Genomic DNA, 19,215 nt, shown 5'->3' with positions numbered 1-19,215 from the left:
ATATATTTTAACAGGCAAAAGTTGAGTTAGAGAAAATGTAATTGTTATAAATGATTTAATGTTTCTGTGCGGCCCGGTGGCAAATACGTCACGGACCGGTACCGGCTCCTGGACCGGTGGTTTGGGAACACTGTACAAGACAATTATTGCTACACCACTTCATGACAATGCTAATAAGTGCCTGAATAATTTAACCAAAATTAGTACGTTACTGTATTTTAAAGCGTGCTTTAAATGAGTTGTCTATATGACGGTTAGGTTTAAAAGAATATTTGGAATCCCGCTGCAAATGTGGATAAAATGGTAAATGGTTGTACTTGTATAGCACTTTTCTACCCTTTTTTAAGGAGCTCAATAGGCACATCCACCCATTCACACACACATTCACACACTGATGGCGGGAGCTGCCATGCAAGGCGCTAACCAGGGTCAATGAAAGGCAAGTGTGAAGTGTTTTGCTCAAGGACACAACGGACATGACTAGGATGGTGGAAGGTGAACATTTTTGTCTGAGTACCAAAATAATATAGGTGTGGGTTACACGTAATTTTCTAAATAAACACTAAATTGGCCCTAGTGTGTGAATGTGAGTGTGAGTGTGAGTGTTGTCTGTCTATCTGTGTTGGCCCTGCGATGAGGTGGCGACTTGTCCAGGGTGTACCCCGCCTTCCGCCCGATTGTAGCTGAGATAGGCGCCAGCGCCCCCCGCGACCCCGAAAGGGAATAAGCGGTAGAAAATGGATGGATGGATGGAAATAGTTCTGACAATTTTATCCTCTTTACTTTGGCAAGACTTGATTTCACAATTATTTCCGGCGATCTCACCTTCTGTATTCCCAGCACAGAGCAGAAGACCATGTACTCCCCCAAGCGGGCCCGTGACCATGACAACAAGGATAATCAAAGTGTGGAGGAGTCTGAAATTCTACTGATTAAAAAAACACAAAGAAAAGAACCGTCCCTGCTGTGGGCACTTTGCTTGACCTTTGGGCCGTATTTCCTCATGTCCTGCTTCTATAAGTTCATCCAAGACATTCTCATGTTCGTTGGCCCAGAGATCCTCCGGTAAGAAGACCCTGTTATTTTAGCAATATGAATGAGTTTTGATATTTTTTCCCAAAGTTAACTCTCTTTACTCAATCATCTTCAGGCTGCTGATCCGGTTTGTCAACAATTCTAGTGCCCCCTCCTGGCATGGCTTCTTCTACACAGCTCTGCTCTTCCTATGTAACTGTGTGCAGTCAGTCATCCTCCAGAGGTATTTTCACATCTGCTTCGTGTCAGGCATGCGTCTCCGCACTGCCGTCGTTGGAGCCGTCTATAGGAAGGTACTTTCATATTGATAGGATGACTTGTAAGTTGCATAATGACTTGTCAACACAGAACAATACTCAAAAAACAAGCATTATGAACTGGAAATTACTTACTTTACATAGCTTTTCTTCTTCAATAGGTGTATTAGTTTTCCTTTTCAATGGTTGCTCAGTTTTCCTTAGTAATGCATTACAAAAGTTTAAATGAAAACCGAATCATACAAAACAGATTAAATTGGTTTCATAGAAAAAATGCAAATCTAATTATTGTATTTTAGACACACAAAAATGTTTGCGTGAAACACCTTCTATAGAGAATATTTATATTTTTACCTAATGAAAATAATGCAAATATACATACACACTGTGTTCCAAATGATTATGCAAATTAGATTTTAGGTCCAAAAACATTTTTTTTTTTTGATTTTGCATTAAGTTCATGGATGGTGTTGTGTCTCAAGGCTCTGTAGATTATTAACATCAATCTCAGACAACTGTGATAGTCTCCCAGCTGAGCCCAATCAAAGGAAAACTGCTTAAAAGTGATGTTCCACATTATTAAGCAGGCCACAAGTTTCAAGTGATATCGGGAAGAAAAACAATCTTTCTGCTGCTGAAAAGTGTAAGATAGTACACTACCTTGCTCAGGGTATTAAAGCATTGGATATTTCCAAAAAACGTATGCGTGCTCATCAAACTGTAAAGAAATGTGTTGCTAATTCAGAGCACAGGCGAGTTTGTGCGCATAAAGGCAAAATAAAAAATATCTCTGCCAGACAACTTCGTCGGATTAAGAGAGAAGCTGCTAAAAGGCCATTGCAAAGCAATGAAGTGAAGTGAATTATATTTATATAGCGCTTTTTCCTCTAGTGACTCAAAGCGCTTTACATAGTGAAACCCAATATCTATTTATTTACATACAAACCAGTGTGGGTGGCACTGGGATCAGGTGGGTAAAGTGTCTTGCCCAAGGACACAACGGCAGTGAATAGAAAGGCGGAAGCGGGGATCTAACCTGCAACCCTCAAGTTGCTGGCACGGCCGCTCTACCAACCGAGCTATACCGCCTATACTGAGCTATAAATATCCAACTTATTCAGGAAGACGAAACAAACGACAATAAATAAAGTTAACAAATAAAAGTTGACAAACATGAATCTGGATGGTTCTACTTTTTTTTTTCTGAGATATTTTTTATGTTTATTTACTTTTACCCCTTTAGTAATACCAAAGAGGTATTACTAAAGTGTAGGATCCTCAAGAAGTTTACAAGTGTGCTTAAAGCTAATATTTGGCCACCCCTAAACAATGCTCACAAGCAGAAACGGTTGCAGTTTACCGGTGAGTTCCATGCAATCCTAGATGTCCCAGATGGCTAAAGCAGCGAATGGTTAGTGAATGGCCACAATGTCCCAACAAGGCTGAGACGGCAGCAAGCATGTTTTGGGCTGGAACAATTGTGACCTTTAGGGTCCCTTAGGGTTTAAAAATGACCTCTGCAAAATATGTAGAGTTCCACTGACCACTTTCTTCTATGGTACAAAAAGAGTATTTCTGATTCTGAGAAGAACCGTACCTTCCGACAAAAAAATCATCTTCATGCATGACAATGCTGCAAAGAACACCACTGAGTCACTGGCTGCTACGGGCATAAGAGGAGAGAAACTGATGATGTTGCCACCATCCTCTCCTGACCTCAACCCTATTAAAAACCTCTGGAGCATCATCAAGCACAATATCTATGAGGGTGGGAGACAGTTAATATCCAAGCAGCAGCTCTGGGATGCTATTCTAACATCCTGCAAATAAATTAAAGGTGAAACTGTCCAAGAACTCACAAGTTCGATGGATGCAAGGCTTACGAAAGTGATATCAAGCAAGGGGTCTTATATTAACATGTAACTCAGCCTGTTTGATCAAAAGTTATTTCAATCAAAACATTTTATTTATTTATATAGTCTAATACAGCTACAAATTCAACATGTGACCATTTTGAGTTCTTTACAGCCTATAAAATGTCTTTAAACGCTGTTGTGCTTAATCATTTGGAACAGTGGACTTTGAGTTATTTAGTGTATTTATTTGTATTAAAAATATTGTTATTTCCAGATTTGTTCAATGAAATTTGAATTAAACTAACGGCTAATGACTGGAAAATTATACTGACTGACATATACATCAATTATTTATGAAAATGTAAGTACAATGTACTTTGCATAATAATTTGGAACACATTGTAAATGAAGAATAACACACGAGTGCTAGAAAATGTTTGCTTTCATAACAGAAAGCAAACATTTAAAAATAATGCACAAAGTGAGAATAAGAACATGTTATTTTTTTTCATGTGACTGCGCTGCTGCATGCCATAGAAAGAGCGGAGGAGAAAACATGCGCCTTTATGCTTCACACTGATGGCTCCTCAACAATTACAGTACATTTGCATTAGAAAACTACAGCCTTTTTTTCCACCTGTCAATATCCAAAAATATCATTTATTTTATGTGATTGCTATTCTGCACACGATGAAGAGCAATTGAGAAATTTTAAATGCGTGGCCGTGTAGAAAGTTAGAATGCTATTAAGTAAATAAGATATATTTACAGTAGGTTGTGTGCTAATAAGAAAGAACAATGTATGGAAATTATCCTTAAATAACTTCTTATAGTCCGTCACATTATAGAAAATATACAGTGGTAAAGGAACACTGCATGTCTGTCCAACTTGCGTTTTTTTTTTTACCATCTCACACATTTCTGGCTGCATTGCATCCTCATAATCTTTTGTTCCCTTATTGTCTGCTGTGTTAGGCCCTGGTTATCAGCAGTGCTGCACGCCGCACTTCCACAGTGGGGGAGATCGTCAACTTGATGTCAGTGGACGCTCAGCGTTTCATGGACCTCATTGCTTATATCAACATGGTATGGTCCGCCCCCCTGCAGGTGGTGCTGGCGCTGTACTTTCTGTGGCAGGTAGGAATCCTCAGCAACTATTTCCAAGCACCATCGCCAACAACCAATTCTCACTTTTGACGTTTTTAGAGCCAAATGTTGACTATTTTGTTATTGTATTGAAAAATAGAAAATTGTTTCAGTCACTCCTTACATCGACCAACTCATCATGTTCACCGTAAATATACTGCAAGTGGGCCGACTTGAGTTGACGTCGACATACAGCCATGGTCAAAAGTTTACATACACTTGTAAAGAACATAATGTAATGGCTGTCTTGAGTTTCCAATAGTTTTTACGACTCTTAATTTTTTGTGATTTAGTGATTGGATCACATACTTGTTGGTCACAAAAAACATTCAGGAAAATTGGTTCTTTTATGAATTTATTATGGCTCTACGGAAAATGTGACCAAATCTGCTTGGTCAAAAGTAAACATACAGCAATGTTAATATTCGGTTACATGTCTCTTGGCAAGTTTAACTGCAATGAGGAGCTTTTGGTAGCCATCCACAAAATTCTGGCAAGCTTGTGGATGAATATTTGACCACTCCTCTTGACAAAATTGGTACAGTTCAGCTAAATGTGTTGATTTTCTGACATGGACTTGTTTCTTCAACATTGTCCACATGTTTAAGTCAGGATTTTGGAAAGACCATTCTAAAACCTTAATTGTAGCCTCATTTAGCCATTGCTTTGCCACTTTTGACGTGTGTTTGTGGTCATGGTACTGTTGGAACACCCAACTGCGTCCAAAACCCAACCTCCATGCAGATGATTTTAGGTTGTCCTGAAGAATTTGGAGGAAATCCTCCTTTTTCATTGTCCCACTTACTCTCTGTAAAGCACCAGTTCCATTGGCAGCAAAACAGGCCCAGAGCATAATACTACCACCACCATGCTTGACGGTAGGTTTGGTGTTCCTGGGATTAAAGGCCTCACCTTTTCTCCTCTAAACATCCATCCATTTTCTACCGCTTATTCCCTTTCGGGGTCGCGGGGGGCGCTGGCGCCTATCTCAGCTACAATCGGGCGGAAGGCGGGGTACACCCTGGACAAGTCGCCACCTCATCGCAGGGCCAACACAGATAGACAGACAACATTCACACTCACATTCACACACTAGGGCCAATTTAGTGTTGCCAATCAACCTATCCCCAGGTGCATGTCTTTGGAAGTGGGAGGAAGCCGGAGTACCCGGAGGGAACCCACGCATTCACGGGGAGAACATGCAAACTCCACACAGAAAGATCCCGAGCCTGGATTTGAACCCAGGACTGCAGGACCTTCGTATTGTGAGGCAGACGCACTAACCCCTCTGCCACCGTGAAGCCCTCCTCTAAACATATTGCTGGGTATTGTGGCTAAACAGCTACATTTTTGTTTTATCTGACATCACATGTACAATGATAAGACCTTCTGGAGGAAAGTTCTGTGGTCAGATTAAACAAAAATGGAGCTGTTTGGCCACAATTCCCTGCAATATGTTTGGAGAAGAAAAGGCGAGGCCTTAAACCTGTGGGACAATGCTGCAACAAATTTAGCTGAACTGCACCAATTTTGTCAAGAAGAGTGGTCAAAAATTCAACCAGAAGCTTGTGGATGGCTACCTTAAGCGCCTCATTGCAGTGAAACTTGCCTAGGAACATGTAACCAAATATTAAACATTGGTGTATGTATACTTTTGACCGAGCAGATTTGGTCACATTTCAGTAGACCCATAATAAATTCATAAACGAACCAAACTACATGATTGTTTTTTGTGACCAACAAGTATGTAATCCAATCACTCTATCTAAGCAAACAAAAAAAAAAAACAGTTTTAGAAACTATTGGAAACTCAAAACAGCCATGTTATTATGTTCTTTACAAATGTATGTAAACGTTTGACCAAGACTGTACGTGCTTGACCACTATTTGTTAACATAAACTTTTACCACAAAGCGGTCATTTTTATTTCAAAGATCAGTCCGATTATGTTGGTATGTGTTATTGTTATCGCTTAGCAGCATGGAATGACAACAGCAAAAATTAAGCTTCACAATAAAAGCTTTGCAGTATTGACCTCGATTCTACCACTGCAACTAACAAAATACACTCTGGATGCACAATATCTTTTTAAGCAGATACCGGTACAGTCAACTTCCTGCTTCCCAAAGTTGATATTGATAACTTAAACGTATTTATATTGAATATGGTTTGTTTTTTTAAAGTGTAGGGTTAACTGTAGTTTGTCTACAGCTTTCTTTGCAGCTGTCTTTGGGGCAGTTTCTTTAGCAGCACAGGCATTTCTGCATGCTTTCAAACGCTACACAGTGTTGCTGGCTATTCAGGTGGCTAAGGTTTCACATGTTAAAACACAATGGGATTTTTTTTTTACCTCGTCTTGGAATCCATAACATTTAGTGCAAATAGCAGGCAAAAGGTCGTCTTCTGATTTAGTGATTAACATCAGGTTTGTTGATGGTGAACTTAGGGCAGTCCTTCTCAAATAGTGAAGCGTGTTTGACCCCGAGGAATATGCCTTATTGGTATCATGCTTCAAACTTTGCTTCAAAAAGCTCTGCGCTACAAAACATACTCATTGTAGCCATCAATCCCAACTTCCTCATTTTGATAAAAAAAAAATCAGCACAAATAGTTTTTATTTTTGTTTTGGTGGTTAGTCTTTTGTATATTGTGCTCCTGAGTTAATATTGTGGACCAATTTGAATGTATTATTATTTATTGAGTTTATAAAATTGAATTTTTCAGTATCAATGGTTTTAAGTCGGTCAAAACATGTTTATAGTTAAAATAATTATATATATATTTTTGATTTCAGTCAAATTGATGCATTTTAAATCTTTTCTGTTACAGACTATAAGATAATGAAGTTATTCAAATCAAACTTTATTTCTATTGCACTTTATATACAGAGGCAAGTGGCAAACACAAACAACGAAAAAAAAATACTGGAAGAAAAGAAAACATACACACATGCATGCTCACACACGCACACACAGCTCTATTGACAATACCAAAGCAAAAACAAAACAAAAAAGGAAAAAGGCCACCTATAAAGCGTCCACAGTGGAGAATAACTAAATTAAATCCATTAAAAATATATATATTGTATAAAACCTATGATCAAATATATGTACTAATTTAAATAGAAACAATATAAATAGTAAATTAATAAGTTAAGAAAAACATAACATTGACAGAACAATTGTAGAAATAGTATTAATTCATATGTGTTGTAAGTTGAGTTATAGTTTTTTTTATTTTTTGGTTTCTTTAATGTTAAAAGAATACAATAGTATACAGAAGTGCACTTATAACTATTTTGTAAACAAATGATAGTATTTACAGTTGTGGCGGCGAGTGGGTCGGGCACGAGATGTTTTATCTTCCTAGGGGCGGTGTAACAGAAACAAAAAAGAAAAACACTGGCTTAGGGGAAGTTCACATCATGGCGCAGGTAGTAGTGAAGAAGCGCTTGATTTGCTCAACGTAATCCACCTACAACACAGTAAGGGTGGGTATGACCGTCATAATTTCTCATATTGGCCGTAATAACTATACACATATTTATTTGTTTTTGTTTTTTTAGAATCGTAACCGCCGAAGGAAAGATTTGTGCATGTACAAAAGCTTTACATACAATGACTTTATCGCAGCAGCTGTAAGATAAGAGTATACAATATCACATGAAAACACAAAAATAAGAATAAAAATATACGCAAATGGTGCAAAGCCACACCAACAAAAATGGCTATCTTTGATTTTGGTTGTGTCAACAACCGCTTATGTGGATCAGCCAGTCGGAGGGGTGTTGACGTTATTGTGTTGCACCGTACACCCCTCCCTTATACCAGTGGTTCTCAACCTTTTTTCAGTGATGTACCCCCTGTGAACATTTTTTTTTATTTCAAGTACTCCCTAATCAGAGCAAATCATTTTTGATTGAAAAAAAGCGATGAAGAAGTAAAATATAGCACTATGTCATCAGTTTCTGATTTTTTAAAATTGTATAGCAGTGCAAAATATTGCTCATTTGTAGTGGTCTTTCTTGAACTATTTGGAAAAAAAGATATAAAAATAAGTAAAAACTTGTTGAAAAATAAACAAGTGATTCAATTATAAATACAGATTTCTACACATAGAAGTAAATGTAATATTGATGTTAAAGATTTATCATCTATATTTATGGAACATGTCCACAAGAAATCTAGCTGTCAACACTGAATATTGCATTGTTGCATTTCTTTTCACAGTTTATGAACTTACATTCGTATTTTTTTGAAGTATTATTCAATAAACATATTTATAAAGGATTTTTGAATTGTTGCTATTTTTAGAATATTTTTTTAAAATCTCACGTACCCCTTGGCATACCTTCAAGTACCCCCAGGGGTACGCGTACCCCCGTTTGAGAACCACTCCCTTATACAATTGTTCCACTGATAATGATTTACTTGTGACTCGTAATTTTCAAATTTGATTTATCATCACCACGGTGGAAGAGGGGTTAGTGCGTCTGCCTCACAATACGAAGGTTCTGCAGTCCTGGGTTCAAATCCAGGCTAGGGATCTTTCTGTGTGGAGTTTGCATGTTCTCCCCGTGAATGCGTGGGTTCCCTCCGGGTACTCCGGCTTCCTCCCACTTCCAAAGACATGCACCTGGGGATAGGTTGATTGGCAACACTAAATTGGTCCTAGTGTGTGAATGTTGTCTGTCTATCTGTGTTGGCCCTGTGATGAGGTGGCGACTTGTCCAGGGTGTACCCCGCCTTCCGCCCGATTGTAGCTGAGATAGGCGCCAGCGCCCCCCGCGACCCCAAAAAAGGGAATAAGCGGTAGAAAATGGATGGATGGATCACCACCCAGCTAGGATAGGCTTTAGCTACTGCCACTAGTCTGAGCAAGAGAGGTGGTCTAGAAACTATAGGGATGGAACGGGTGGTTGGATTGTTGGAGAACATTTTGAGAAATCTATCTTGAATCTTTTGTTACTACTTTAGAACCTGGGCCCATCTGTTCTAGCTGGAGTGGCTGTGATGATTCTGATGGTTCCTATTAATGCCTTTATTGCCATGAAAACCAAAACCTACCAGGTGAGACCCAGACAGACATGACATTTCTATTCCCATACACTAAAATTTATCTTGAATATACCTATGTGTTGCCTAGAATATTTTACCTCTGAGTACAAAACTATGTAGTAGTGTTTTTTTTGTGTGTGTTTTTTTACCTTTTATGATGCAGGTCGCACAGATGAAGAGTAAAGACAATCGCATAAAGCTGATGAATGAGATGTTTAACGGCATCAAGGTGTTGAAGCTGTATGCCTGGGAGCTTGCCTTCAAGGGAAAAGTTTCAGATATCCGGGAAAGTGAGCTAAAAGTACTGAAAAAAGCTGCTTACCTTGGCGCAGTGTCTACCTTCACCTGGGTCTGTGCACCCTTTTTGGTGAGTGCAACAAAGAAGAATCGCAATACTCATTCATATAGACCTACTGTTACAAACAATTAATAGTATGTTGTTGTTTTTTAAATCCTTACCAAGTATCACTTTTTATATCTGATAAACTTTAATATTGGTCTTTGGCTCTGCAGGTTGCCTTGTCCACTTTTGCTGTGTATGTGCTGGTGGATGAACATAATGTGCTTGATGCCCAGAAGGCTTTTGTTTCACTGGCTCTCTTCAATATCCTGCGTTTTCCTCTCAACATGTTGCCTATGGTCATCAGTAGCATGGTGCAGGTCAGTAGTAAGTGTCGAGCTGAATAAAGATGCAGTTAAATTCATTTGCTAGTAACGTTTGGGTCTCATGACTTTCTCTGGCTGCTTGTTACAAGTTATTTAAATTAAATGCAAATATTGATGCTAGTGTTTTGTCTGTTTAGTGAAGTCTCAAATTTCCCCAAAACGGTATGGAACTACAACCATCGTTAACTTATTAGCAGCACAAAAAAGTCTGGCATGATTAGTCTTAGTGTCGTTGAAGGAAATGGCAAATGTGATGCGTCTGTGAAATTAATATGCAACCGTATGCTTAAAATGACAAAAATAAATTAACTATTTATTTATGAGAACTTTGATTATTGTTTATGTATGTATTTAATAATTATTTACTTACTCATTGTATATTTATTTTCTGTTGCGCTACATATAGCGAGTAAACAAATGGAATAAAACTGCTATGGTACGAAAAGGGGTCGGATCAAATAAGCTTTGCTTCTTCCAACTCCTTTTTGGACATGCTGTAATGAAACAACTAGAATTATGTGATGCATTACAGTGCAATTGTATGCATGTTCGGAATAAACTGACACGTACTGACCGACATTTGAGGAAAAAAAACAAAAGAGAAATTCCTTTAAAACAATTTGGGAAAATTTGTTGTAAAAAGATTGAACATTTTGTCCATTTGGTTCTCGCCATTCTGTCTTAAGGCGAGCGTCTCCTTGAAGCGATTGAGGGTCTTTCTATCACACGAGGAGCTACAAGAGGACAGTGTTGAACGCAAAACAATAGCTGGCTGTGAGTCTTTCTGGTTTCTTGCCCTTTGCTTTCTGTCATTACTTAATTTCATCAAAGCACTAGCCGTGTGCCTTTTGAAGTGCATTTGAACACCTTCTTCCTGCCTTGCAGCCTCAACGAGTATATCCATCGTGGATGGAATTTTCAGTTGGTCTAGAGCAGAATCTCCAACACTAAAGAGGTATCCAAACAAATTATTAATGTGTAAATAAGTTCTTTGTCTAGCTTTTTTGTTTTGTTTATAGATTATATATATCAGTGGTTCTCAAATGGGGGTACGTGTACCCCTGGGGGTACTTGAAGGTATGCCAAGGGGTACGTGAGATTTTTTTAAAATATTCTCAAAATAGCAACAATTCAAAAATAAATATATTTATTGAATAATACTTCAACAAAATATGAACATAAGTTCATAAACTGTTAAAAAAATAATGCAACAATGCAATATCTAGTGTTGACAGATAGATTTTTTGTGGACATGTTCCATAAATATTAATGTTAAAGATTTCTTTTTTTTGTGAAGAAATGTTTAGAATTAAGTTCATGAATCCAGATGGATCTCTATTACAATCCCCAGGGCACTTAAAGTTGATGATTATTTCTATGTGTAGAAATCTTTATTTATAATTGAATCACTCGTTTATTTTTCAACAAGTTTTTAGTTATTTTTATATATTTTTTTTCCAAGTAGTTCAAGAAAGACCACTACAAATGAGCAATATTTTGCACTGTTATACAATTTAATAAATCAGAAACTGATGACATAGTGCTGTATTTTACTTCTTGATCTCTTTTTTTCAACCTATAATGCTTTGCTCTGATTAGGGGGTACTTGAATTAAAAGAAAGTTCACACCACTGATATATATTATTAATTTATATCATATTATGCAGCTGAGATAGGCTGCAGCACACCCCGTGACCCCGAACAGGACAAGCGGTAGAAAATGGATGGATGGATGGATTATATTATTATTTGTGGTGTGTTTTCCTGTCCAGGGTACTGAAAAGCCCCCCAAGGGCGTAATGTCCAAGTACCATTGCGCCTTTACCTAAACCTCCCACTCGCCTCATTGTAGCTGGAGCACAGAAGAAGAAAAAAAGATTAATTACCAGCACGAGCAGAGCGTTGAAAGACAATTTATAGAAACTCCAGCTTCATTATAATCTGTTGAATGCCCCTCGAGAGAGACAGCATTTCACCCTGCAGCTCACGTCGTGTTACCTCACATGTAATTACATGTGACTGAACTATCGGGCTAGACTGGGAAAATTAATTTACGTAGTAAGCTAATTGGATATTTAATATTAATATTCAAATCACACTTTTTATTTTTGTATTTGCTTTGATTCTAGTCCACATTTATGCCATGTCCAAAAAACCTTCACAAACACTTTATAGTTAGTTTTTTGTCCAAAAATATTTTTTTATCCACTGTTTGTGTATAAGAATTCCTAAAGTGGTCATTGATCTTGTTTTATGCTGGCACACATTGTTGCAGCATTCCTGGTTCAAATCCAGCCTTCTCCATCCTAGTCACTGTTGTTGTGTCGTTGGGCAAGAAACTTCACTTGAGTAATTATAAGATATTTAATGTTTATAAAGTCCGCAATTTGGGTCAGTGATTGCCATTAATGTGTGACAGGGAGTCCCGCTGCTAAACTACTGGGGAGAAGCACTAGCGTAAACGAGTGGTCAAGGAATATATTTGAAAGTGTTTGATTATTTTAACAGTAACTAAACACATCAATCAATCAATATATTTTATTTAAGCAGGTAAAAACTCATTGAGATAAAATCTTTTTTCCAAGAGTGACCTGGCCGAGAGGGCAGCAAGAAGTTAGAGAAATACATTTAAGAACAACAAAAACAGCAGCAGTCAGACATCACAATTAAAAAAAAAAATAATGATAATAATTAATTACCTAAATATATAAACATAAAACATGTGATAGGTCAAAACAATGTAGAAAATGTCTGAGTGGAATCAACTTAAAGACAAGTACAATCCCCATTAGAAACAATTTCTCCATCCTTTAAAATGGCCTGAATTTCCCCCATGGTGATGAGTTCAGGTAACCTCAGATCCTTCTGTAAGTTATTCCATGACCATGGAGCAGCATATCCGAATGCTGTTTTTTCCAAGATTTGTGTTAGCTATGAAGAAACATTCTAAGTATGTTCTGCGACCTTCTGTAAAGACTGGAATCTCTACACATAAAATAACACAAATAAGGGGGAACCAGCCTAAGAAGTTATTTATACATAAAACACAATTATTGAGAAAATCTGCGTACTGACAAAGATGAACAGCTTTAATTGCATATAAAGTGCAATGGTGGAGAAGGTTGCCACAACCAGTAATAAAACATAAGGCGCAGTTATATAAAAGATACAGTTTTTTTCAAATAAGTGTTGGGTGCATTCAAAAAAAGAAATAAATGTCTTAAAGTATTCTGTACACCAGTGATACTTTGTGCAAAATAAACAGACAATTTTGATGAGAAAAAAGTGGTTTTCCTTAATCACAAAAAAATCTATCAAATGAACCGAAACTGTGGTCCAAAAATCGAGGTATGGACTATACAGTGGGTTACCTTTCCCGTTGCCCTCCTAGCTTGTATGCATCTGGTCTGCCAGAGAATAAGTAGACATAGCAGTATTGCCAACTTAGCTATATTTAGCGAGTATTCAGAGCCCTCTCGACACTATGAGTGTATTTATTGATAAATACGAAAGGCAACGTTTTTGCTGCACAAGCGGCAATCCAGACATGCCAGGCACTTCCACAAGCCCTGGGACCCTGTATCACAACCATCACGAATGGTAAGAGCAATTAAACTAAAGTGAAGCCCAGCCTTAGACAAGCAGCAGTCATGGCTAGCAATAAAGCTAAAAACACTGGTGTCAAAAAAATCGATTTTTTAATTAATCGCAATTTGTACTTATAACAATACTTAATCGATTAAAAAAATTAAATACAATTAAAAAAATCACTCCCGTCCAGACACTCAGGCAAATCATATTGTTGATGTAGATGATCATATTAGCTGTACAGATTTACTTTAGAAAAGAGAAGTGTAGGATTCTTGTGTTGCTTTATTTGTATTTTAGTTCAATTCAGTTCAATTTGGAACATGCATACGATACAATGTAATGCATCACATATTTCAAGTAATTTCATTACAGCACATCCGAAAAAGAGTAGGTTTTTGACTTTATTTAATGTTTGGATAGAATTTAGATAGACAAAAACAGTTTTACTTTTAGTAATATTTAACTATATCTGAGCTGTTATCTATTTTATACAGAACTACAGTATTCATAGAACTGGCACCCAATGTTATTAAAAAGTATTAATTTTGAATCTAGAATTGTTTTGAATAGAGAATCGATTCTGAATTGAATAGTTACCCCCAAGATTCAACTTGAATCGTGTGGTGCCCAAAGATTCCCAGCCCTAATTAACAGACTTTTTTTTTTTTTATAGAAAGTAGTCTTTTGGGCCTCAGATTTGATGTCAACAAAAGCGGTTTACCATTTACGTAGGCACTATTTAGTCCAGAACACGGTGGACCAGAATTTGTTGATTCGTTCAATGTAAACAGTTTGTTGCCATAAAAGTTCTGCTGAATCTATACAGTTTATTGATGTGTAACTATAGTAAGTAAGTAGTAAGTTTCTAGCTTTGACACCTATGATGCTGAGAATTAGTTTTCTGAATGTTCACTCTCATTATCTTTCTGTTCTTCATTATTACTCTTTATCATTCCACGTTGTCTGCAGGCTGAATGTGTGTATCCCAGAAGGGTCCATCGTAGCCATTGTGGGACACGTCGGGTCTGGAAAGTCATCTCTGCTGTCTGCGCTGCTTGGGGAGATGGAAAAAATTGAAGGAAGCGTGGCTGTTAAGGTTTTAGCCCATATTTGAATTCAATGTTAAATTGTGCAAAGTACACCAATTTTCCCTCCAATTTTTCAAATGTGTGAGCAAACGCCAAAACTCCTTGAGCATTCAGTGGCCCACATGTGAGCGACGGCAGACGTGCACACTGTTTTGCGCTTATCTTTTTATTCGATTTTGGTGCGGCCCAGATTTGCCGTGCGCAGAGGACGCGTGAGCAGTGTGCAATTGCACAGGCGCGTACCTTAGAGGGAACGTTACACTGCACATTGCTGAAGTGTGGAGTTTAAGGCTTGTGAAGCCACTGATGCCATTTCTTTCTGTCTGTAAATGGTGGAATTTGCAATTTCTCCTGTATTGTTCATCAGATACCGAGCACTTGTACAATGTTCCTTCGATTATTGCGGGGTTTGCGTTCCAGACCCCCTCTTGGTCGATGAATATTTGCTAAGTAGGGGCAATATTATTTTTTTTATATACATTTAACGTGATTTTTAAGCCATCCACACAGCTTTTACACACACAAACACACTTTGTGCCTTTTAAAACACTTCTTACAGCCTAAAAAGTATGTAGTTTTAGCATTAATTAATTAAATAGGTGCTGAAATCTCAATGATACTTTAAAATCTACAGTAATTGAACCGTGAAGTGACTAGGGAACACGTCATGTCAATAATGTCGCAAAAATGTTTGGTCATATGTGAGTGTGTATTTTTTTTTTTCAAATGAATTGGTAAAATTAGTACAATATTGATAATATTATGTTACAGTGTTTATAACAATTTGCATTCACCTCATAATTGATTACATTTAGTTTGAGATTTCAGGTGGCAAAAGTACAAAACCAAAACTAGTGAAGTTGCACGTTGTGTAAATACATCTATCCATCTTCTTCCGCTTATCCGAGGTCGGGTCGCGGGGGCAGCAGCCTAAGCAAGGAAGCCCAGACTTTCCTCTCCGCAGCCACTTCGTCCAGCTCTTCCCGGGGGATACCGAGGCGTTCCCATAGTCTTCCCAACGTGTCCTGGGTCTTCCCTGTGGCCTCCTACCAGTCGGACGTGCCCTTTAGTGCCCTAAACTAGTGTTTAGGGCACGTTCTCATCTCACCTATGGTCATGAGCTATGGGTTATGACAGAAAGGACAGGATCACGGGTACAAGCGGCCAAAATGAGTTTCTTCTGCCGGGTGGCACGGCTCTCCCTTAGAGATAGGGTGAGAAGCTCTGCCATCCGGGGGGATTTGAAAGTAAAGCCAGATGAGGTGGTTTGGGCATCTGGTCAGTATGCCACCAAACGCCTCCCTCGGGAGGTGTTTAGGGCAGAGGAAAACAGAATACAATGATTTGCAAATCCTTTTTAACTTATATTCAATTGAATAAACCAGTGGTTCTCAAATGAGGGTATGCGTACCCCTGGAGGTACTTGAAGGTATGCCAAGGGGTACGGGAGATTTTTCAAAAATATTCTTAAAAATTCAAAAATCCTTTAAGTTTATTTATTTAATAATACTTCAACAAAATATGAATGTAACTTCATAAACTGTGAAAAAAAAATTCAACAATGCAATATTCAGTGTTGACAGATAGATTTTTAGTGGACATGTTCCATAAATATTGGTGTTAAAAATTTCTTTTTTTGCAAAAATGTTTAGAATGAGGTTCATGAATCCAGATGGATCTCTATTACAATCCCCAAAGAGGGCACTTTAAGTTGATGATTACTTCTATGTGTACAAATCTTTATTTTATAATTGAATCGCTTGTTTATTTTTCAACAAGTTTTTAGTTATTTTTATATCTTTTTTTCCCAAATAGTTCAAGAAAGACCACTACAAATGAGCAATGTTTTGCACTGTTATACAATTGAATAAATCAGAAACTGATCACATAGTGCTGTATTTTACTTCTTTATCTCTTTTTTTTTTCAACCAAAAATGCTTTGCACTGATTAGGGGGTATTTGAATTAAAAAAATGTCCACAGGGGGTACATCACTGAAAAAAGGTTGAGAACCACTGGAATAAACTGCAAAGACAAGATATTTAATGTTCGAACTGAGAAACTGTTTTTTTTTTTTGTGCAAATAATCATTAACTTAGAATTTAATGGCAGCAACACAGTGCAAAAAAATTGTCACAAGAGCATTTTTACCACTGTGTTTAATGGCCTTTCCTTTTAAAAACACTCAGTAAATGTTTGGTAACTGAGGAGACCAATTTTTGAAGCTTTTCAGCTGGAATTTTTTCCCATTTTTGCTTGATTTACTGCTTAAGTTGTTCAACAGTCTGGGGTCTCCGTTGTGGTATTTTAGGCTTCATATTGCGTCACACATTTTCAATGGGAGGAAGGTCCGGACTACAGGCAGGCCACTCTAGTACCCGCACTCTTTTACTATGAAGCCACGCTGCCAACAAGTGGCTTGGCATTGTCTTGCTGAAATAAGCAGGGGCGTCCATGATAACGTTGCTTGGATGGCAACATATGTTGCTCTAAAACCTGTATGTACCTTTTAGCAATAATGGTGCCTTTACAGATGTGTAAGTTACCCATGCCTTGGGCACTAATACACCCCCATACCATCTCAGATGCTGGCTTTCGAACTTTGCGCCTAGAACAGTCCGGATGGTTCCTTTTTTCTTTGGTCCGGAGGACATGACGTCCACAGTTTCCAAATACAATTTGAAATGTGGACTCGTCAGACCACAGAACACTTTTCTACTTTGCATCAGTCCATCTTTGATGAGCTCTGGCCTAGCAAAGCGGGCAGTGTTTCTGGGTTTTGTTGATAAATGGATTTTGCTTTGCATAGTAGAGTTTTAACTTGCAAACTGTAGTTACTGACAGTGGTTTTCTGAAGTGTTCCTTAGCTCATGTGGGGAAATCCTTTACACCCTGATGTGGCTTTTTGATGCAGGGATCGAAGGTCACTGGCATTCGAAGTTGGTGTCCGGCCTTGCCGCTTACATGCAGTAATTTTTCCAGGATCTCTCAACCTTTTGATGGACCGTAGATGGTGAAATCCCTAAATTTGTTGCAATAGCTGGTTGAGAAATGTTGTTCTTAAACTGTTGGACAATTTGCTCACGCATTTGTTCACAAAGTGGTGACCCTCAAACCATCCTTGTTTGTGAATGACTGAGCATTTCATGGAAGCTGCTGTTATATCCAATCATGGCACCCACCTGTTCCCAATTAGCCTGTTCACCTGTGGGATATTCCAGATAAGTGTTTGATGAGCATTTTTCAACGTTTTCAGTCTTTTTGCCACTTGTGCCAGCTTTTTTGAAACATTTTGCAGGCATCAAATGCCAAATGAGTTACTATTTTTAAACAATGACAAAGTTTACCAGTTCGAACGTTGAGTATCTTGTCTTTGCAGTCCATTCAATTGAATATAAGTTGAAAAGCATTTGAAAATCATTATATTCTGTTTTTATTTACGATTTACACAACGTGCCATCTTCACTTGTTTTGGAATATGTATTTCTAAAATGTTGTTTTTCGGTCTGCCAATTCATTTAATTTCCTACTTTTGTTACTGTAAACAGCTAATAAATAATTAAATAAAAATATATGTATTGTTCTTGTTTTATAGGGTTCAGTTGCCTATGTTCCCCAGCAGGCCTGGATACAGAATTCCACACTGAAAGAAAACATCATATTTGGCCAGGAGACAATTGAAAATTGGTATCAACGTGTAGTGACAGCTTGTGCTCTTCAACCTGACCTTGAGATGCTGCCTGCTGGAGATGGAACAGAGATTGGAGAAAAGGTATTCTTTCCTGACAACATACATAATCTGACTGGTGGAACAAATATTGTTGAAAAGTTATGTCAGTGTAAGATTGAGCTCTTTTGGGAATATCGATTGGTTAATTTTGTCTTACTTTTTTATATTGCTAAATCATCATCATGTTTTACTACAATGTATTCTGATGGTTGGATTTTATTTTTTTTTTAAAAAAGCTTTTGAATGATCAAGTTAATATGCATGAACCACGGCCCCCAGACACATTATTTCATGTTGCCTGCGGAAGCCTGAAAATAATGTGCGTCAATAAATTATTCATCTTTCTTACTAAACATATATGTTCTTTAAATTTTGATTTAAAAAGTGCATGCACTCGAACAATTGCAGGACTTTTAAACTTAAATATCAAATCATGCAATCACTCAATTTTTGTAAAAATAAATACTCTTATCTGCTTCACTCTCACTTATGATTTCAAATAAAGTTATCCATCAATGTGTAAATAAAATTAATTTTAATGGCATTGGCAATTCTGTATTAATAGGGACCTGCATTTTTTGGGGAATTTTGCCTATCGTTTATAATCATTATGAAAGACATGACGATAGATGTTTTTTTTTAATGCATTCTAAATATCAAATACATGTAAATAAAAGTCTGCTTAAAGCGGAGCCAATTGGAGAGCATCTATTCCGCCAATAAAATCCAATAAATAAACATCCAAAAAGCGCCAACAATATTGCATTTACATTTCATGATTTGAGTATTA

At 37.5% G+C, this 19,215-nt stretch overlaps 1 protein-coding gene across 2 annotated transcripts in view; it reads left to right on the top strand.

Moving 5' to 3' along the window:
• Positions 1-19,215, top strand: part of abcc1 (ATP binding cassette subfamily C member 1 (ABCC1 blood group)) — a 93,300-nt gene that overhangs the window by 41,938 nt on the left and 32,147 nt on the right. For both annotated transcript variants that reach the window (XM_061884215.1, XM_061884214.1), the window contains exons 8-17: positions 841-1,065; positions 1,151-1,328; positions 4,124-4,285; positions 9,271-9,363; positions 9,515-9,718; positions 9,865-10,011; positions 10,704-10,791; positions 10,903-10,972; positions 14,578-14,704; positions 18,291-18,467. In XM_061884215.1, coding sequence (XP_061740199.1) covers positions 841-1,065; positions 1,151-1,328; positions 4,124-4,285; positions 9,271-9,363; positions 9,515-9,718; positions 9,865-10,011; positions 10,704-10,791; positions 10,903-10,972; positions 14,578-14,704; positions 18,291-18,467 — 1,471 coding nt within the window. The remainder of the gene's footprint in view (positions 1-840; positions 1,066-1,150; positions 1,329-4,123; positions 4,286-9,270; positions 9,364-9,514; positions 9,719-9,864; positions 10,012-10,703; positions 10,792-10,902; positions 10,973-14,577; positions 14,705-18,290; positions 18,468-19,215) is intronic.

The sequence above is a fragment of the Nerophis ophidion genome, linkage group LG23 (assembly GCF_033978795.1).
Source record: "Nerophis ophidion isolate RoL-2023_Sa linkage group LG23, RoL_Noph_v1.0, whole genome shotgun sequence".
NCBI lineage: Eukaryota > Metazoa > Chordata > Actinopteri > Syngnathiformes > Syngnathidae > Nerophis > Nerophis ophidion.
The sequence above is the reverse complement of the archived record's forward strand: the minus strand, read 5'-3'. Positions and strand labels throughout refer to the sequence as shown.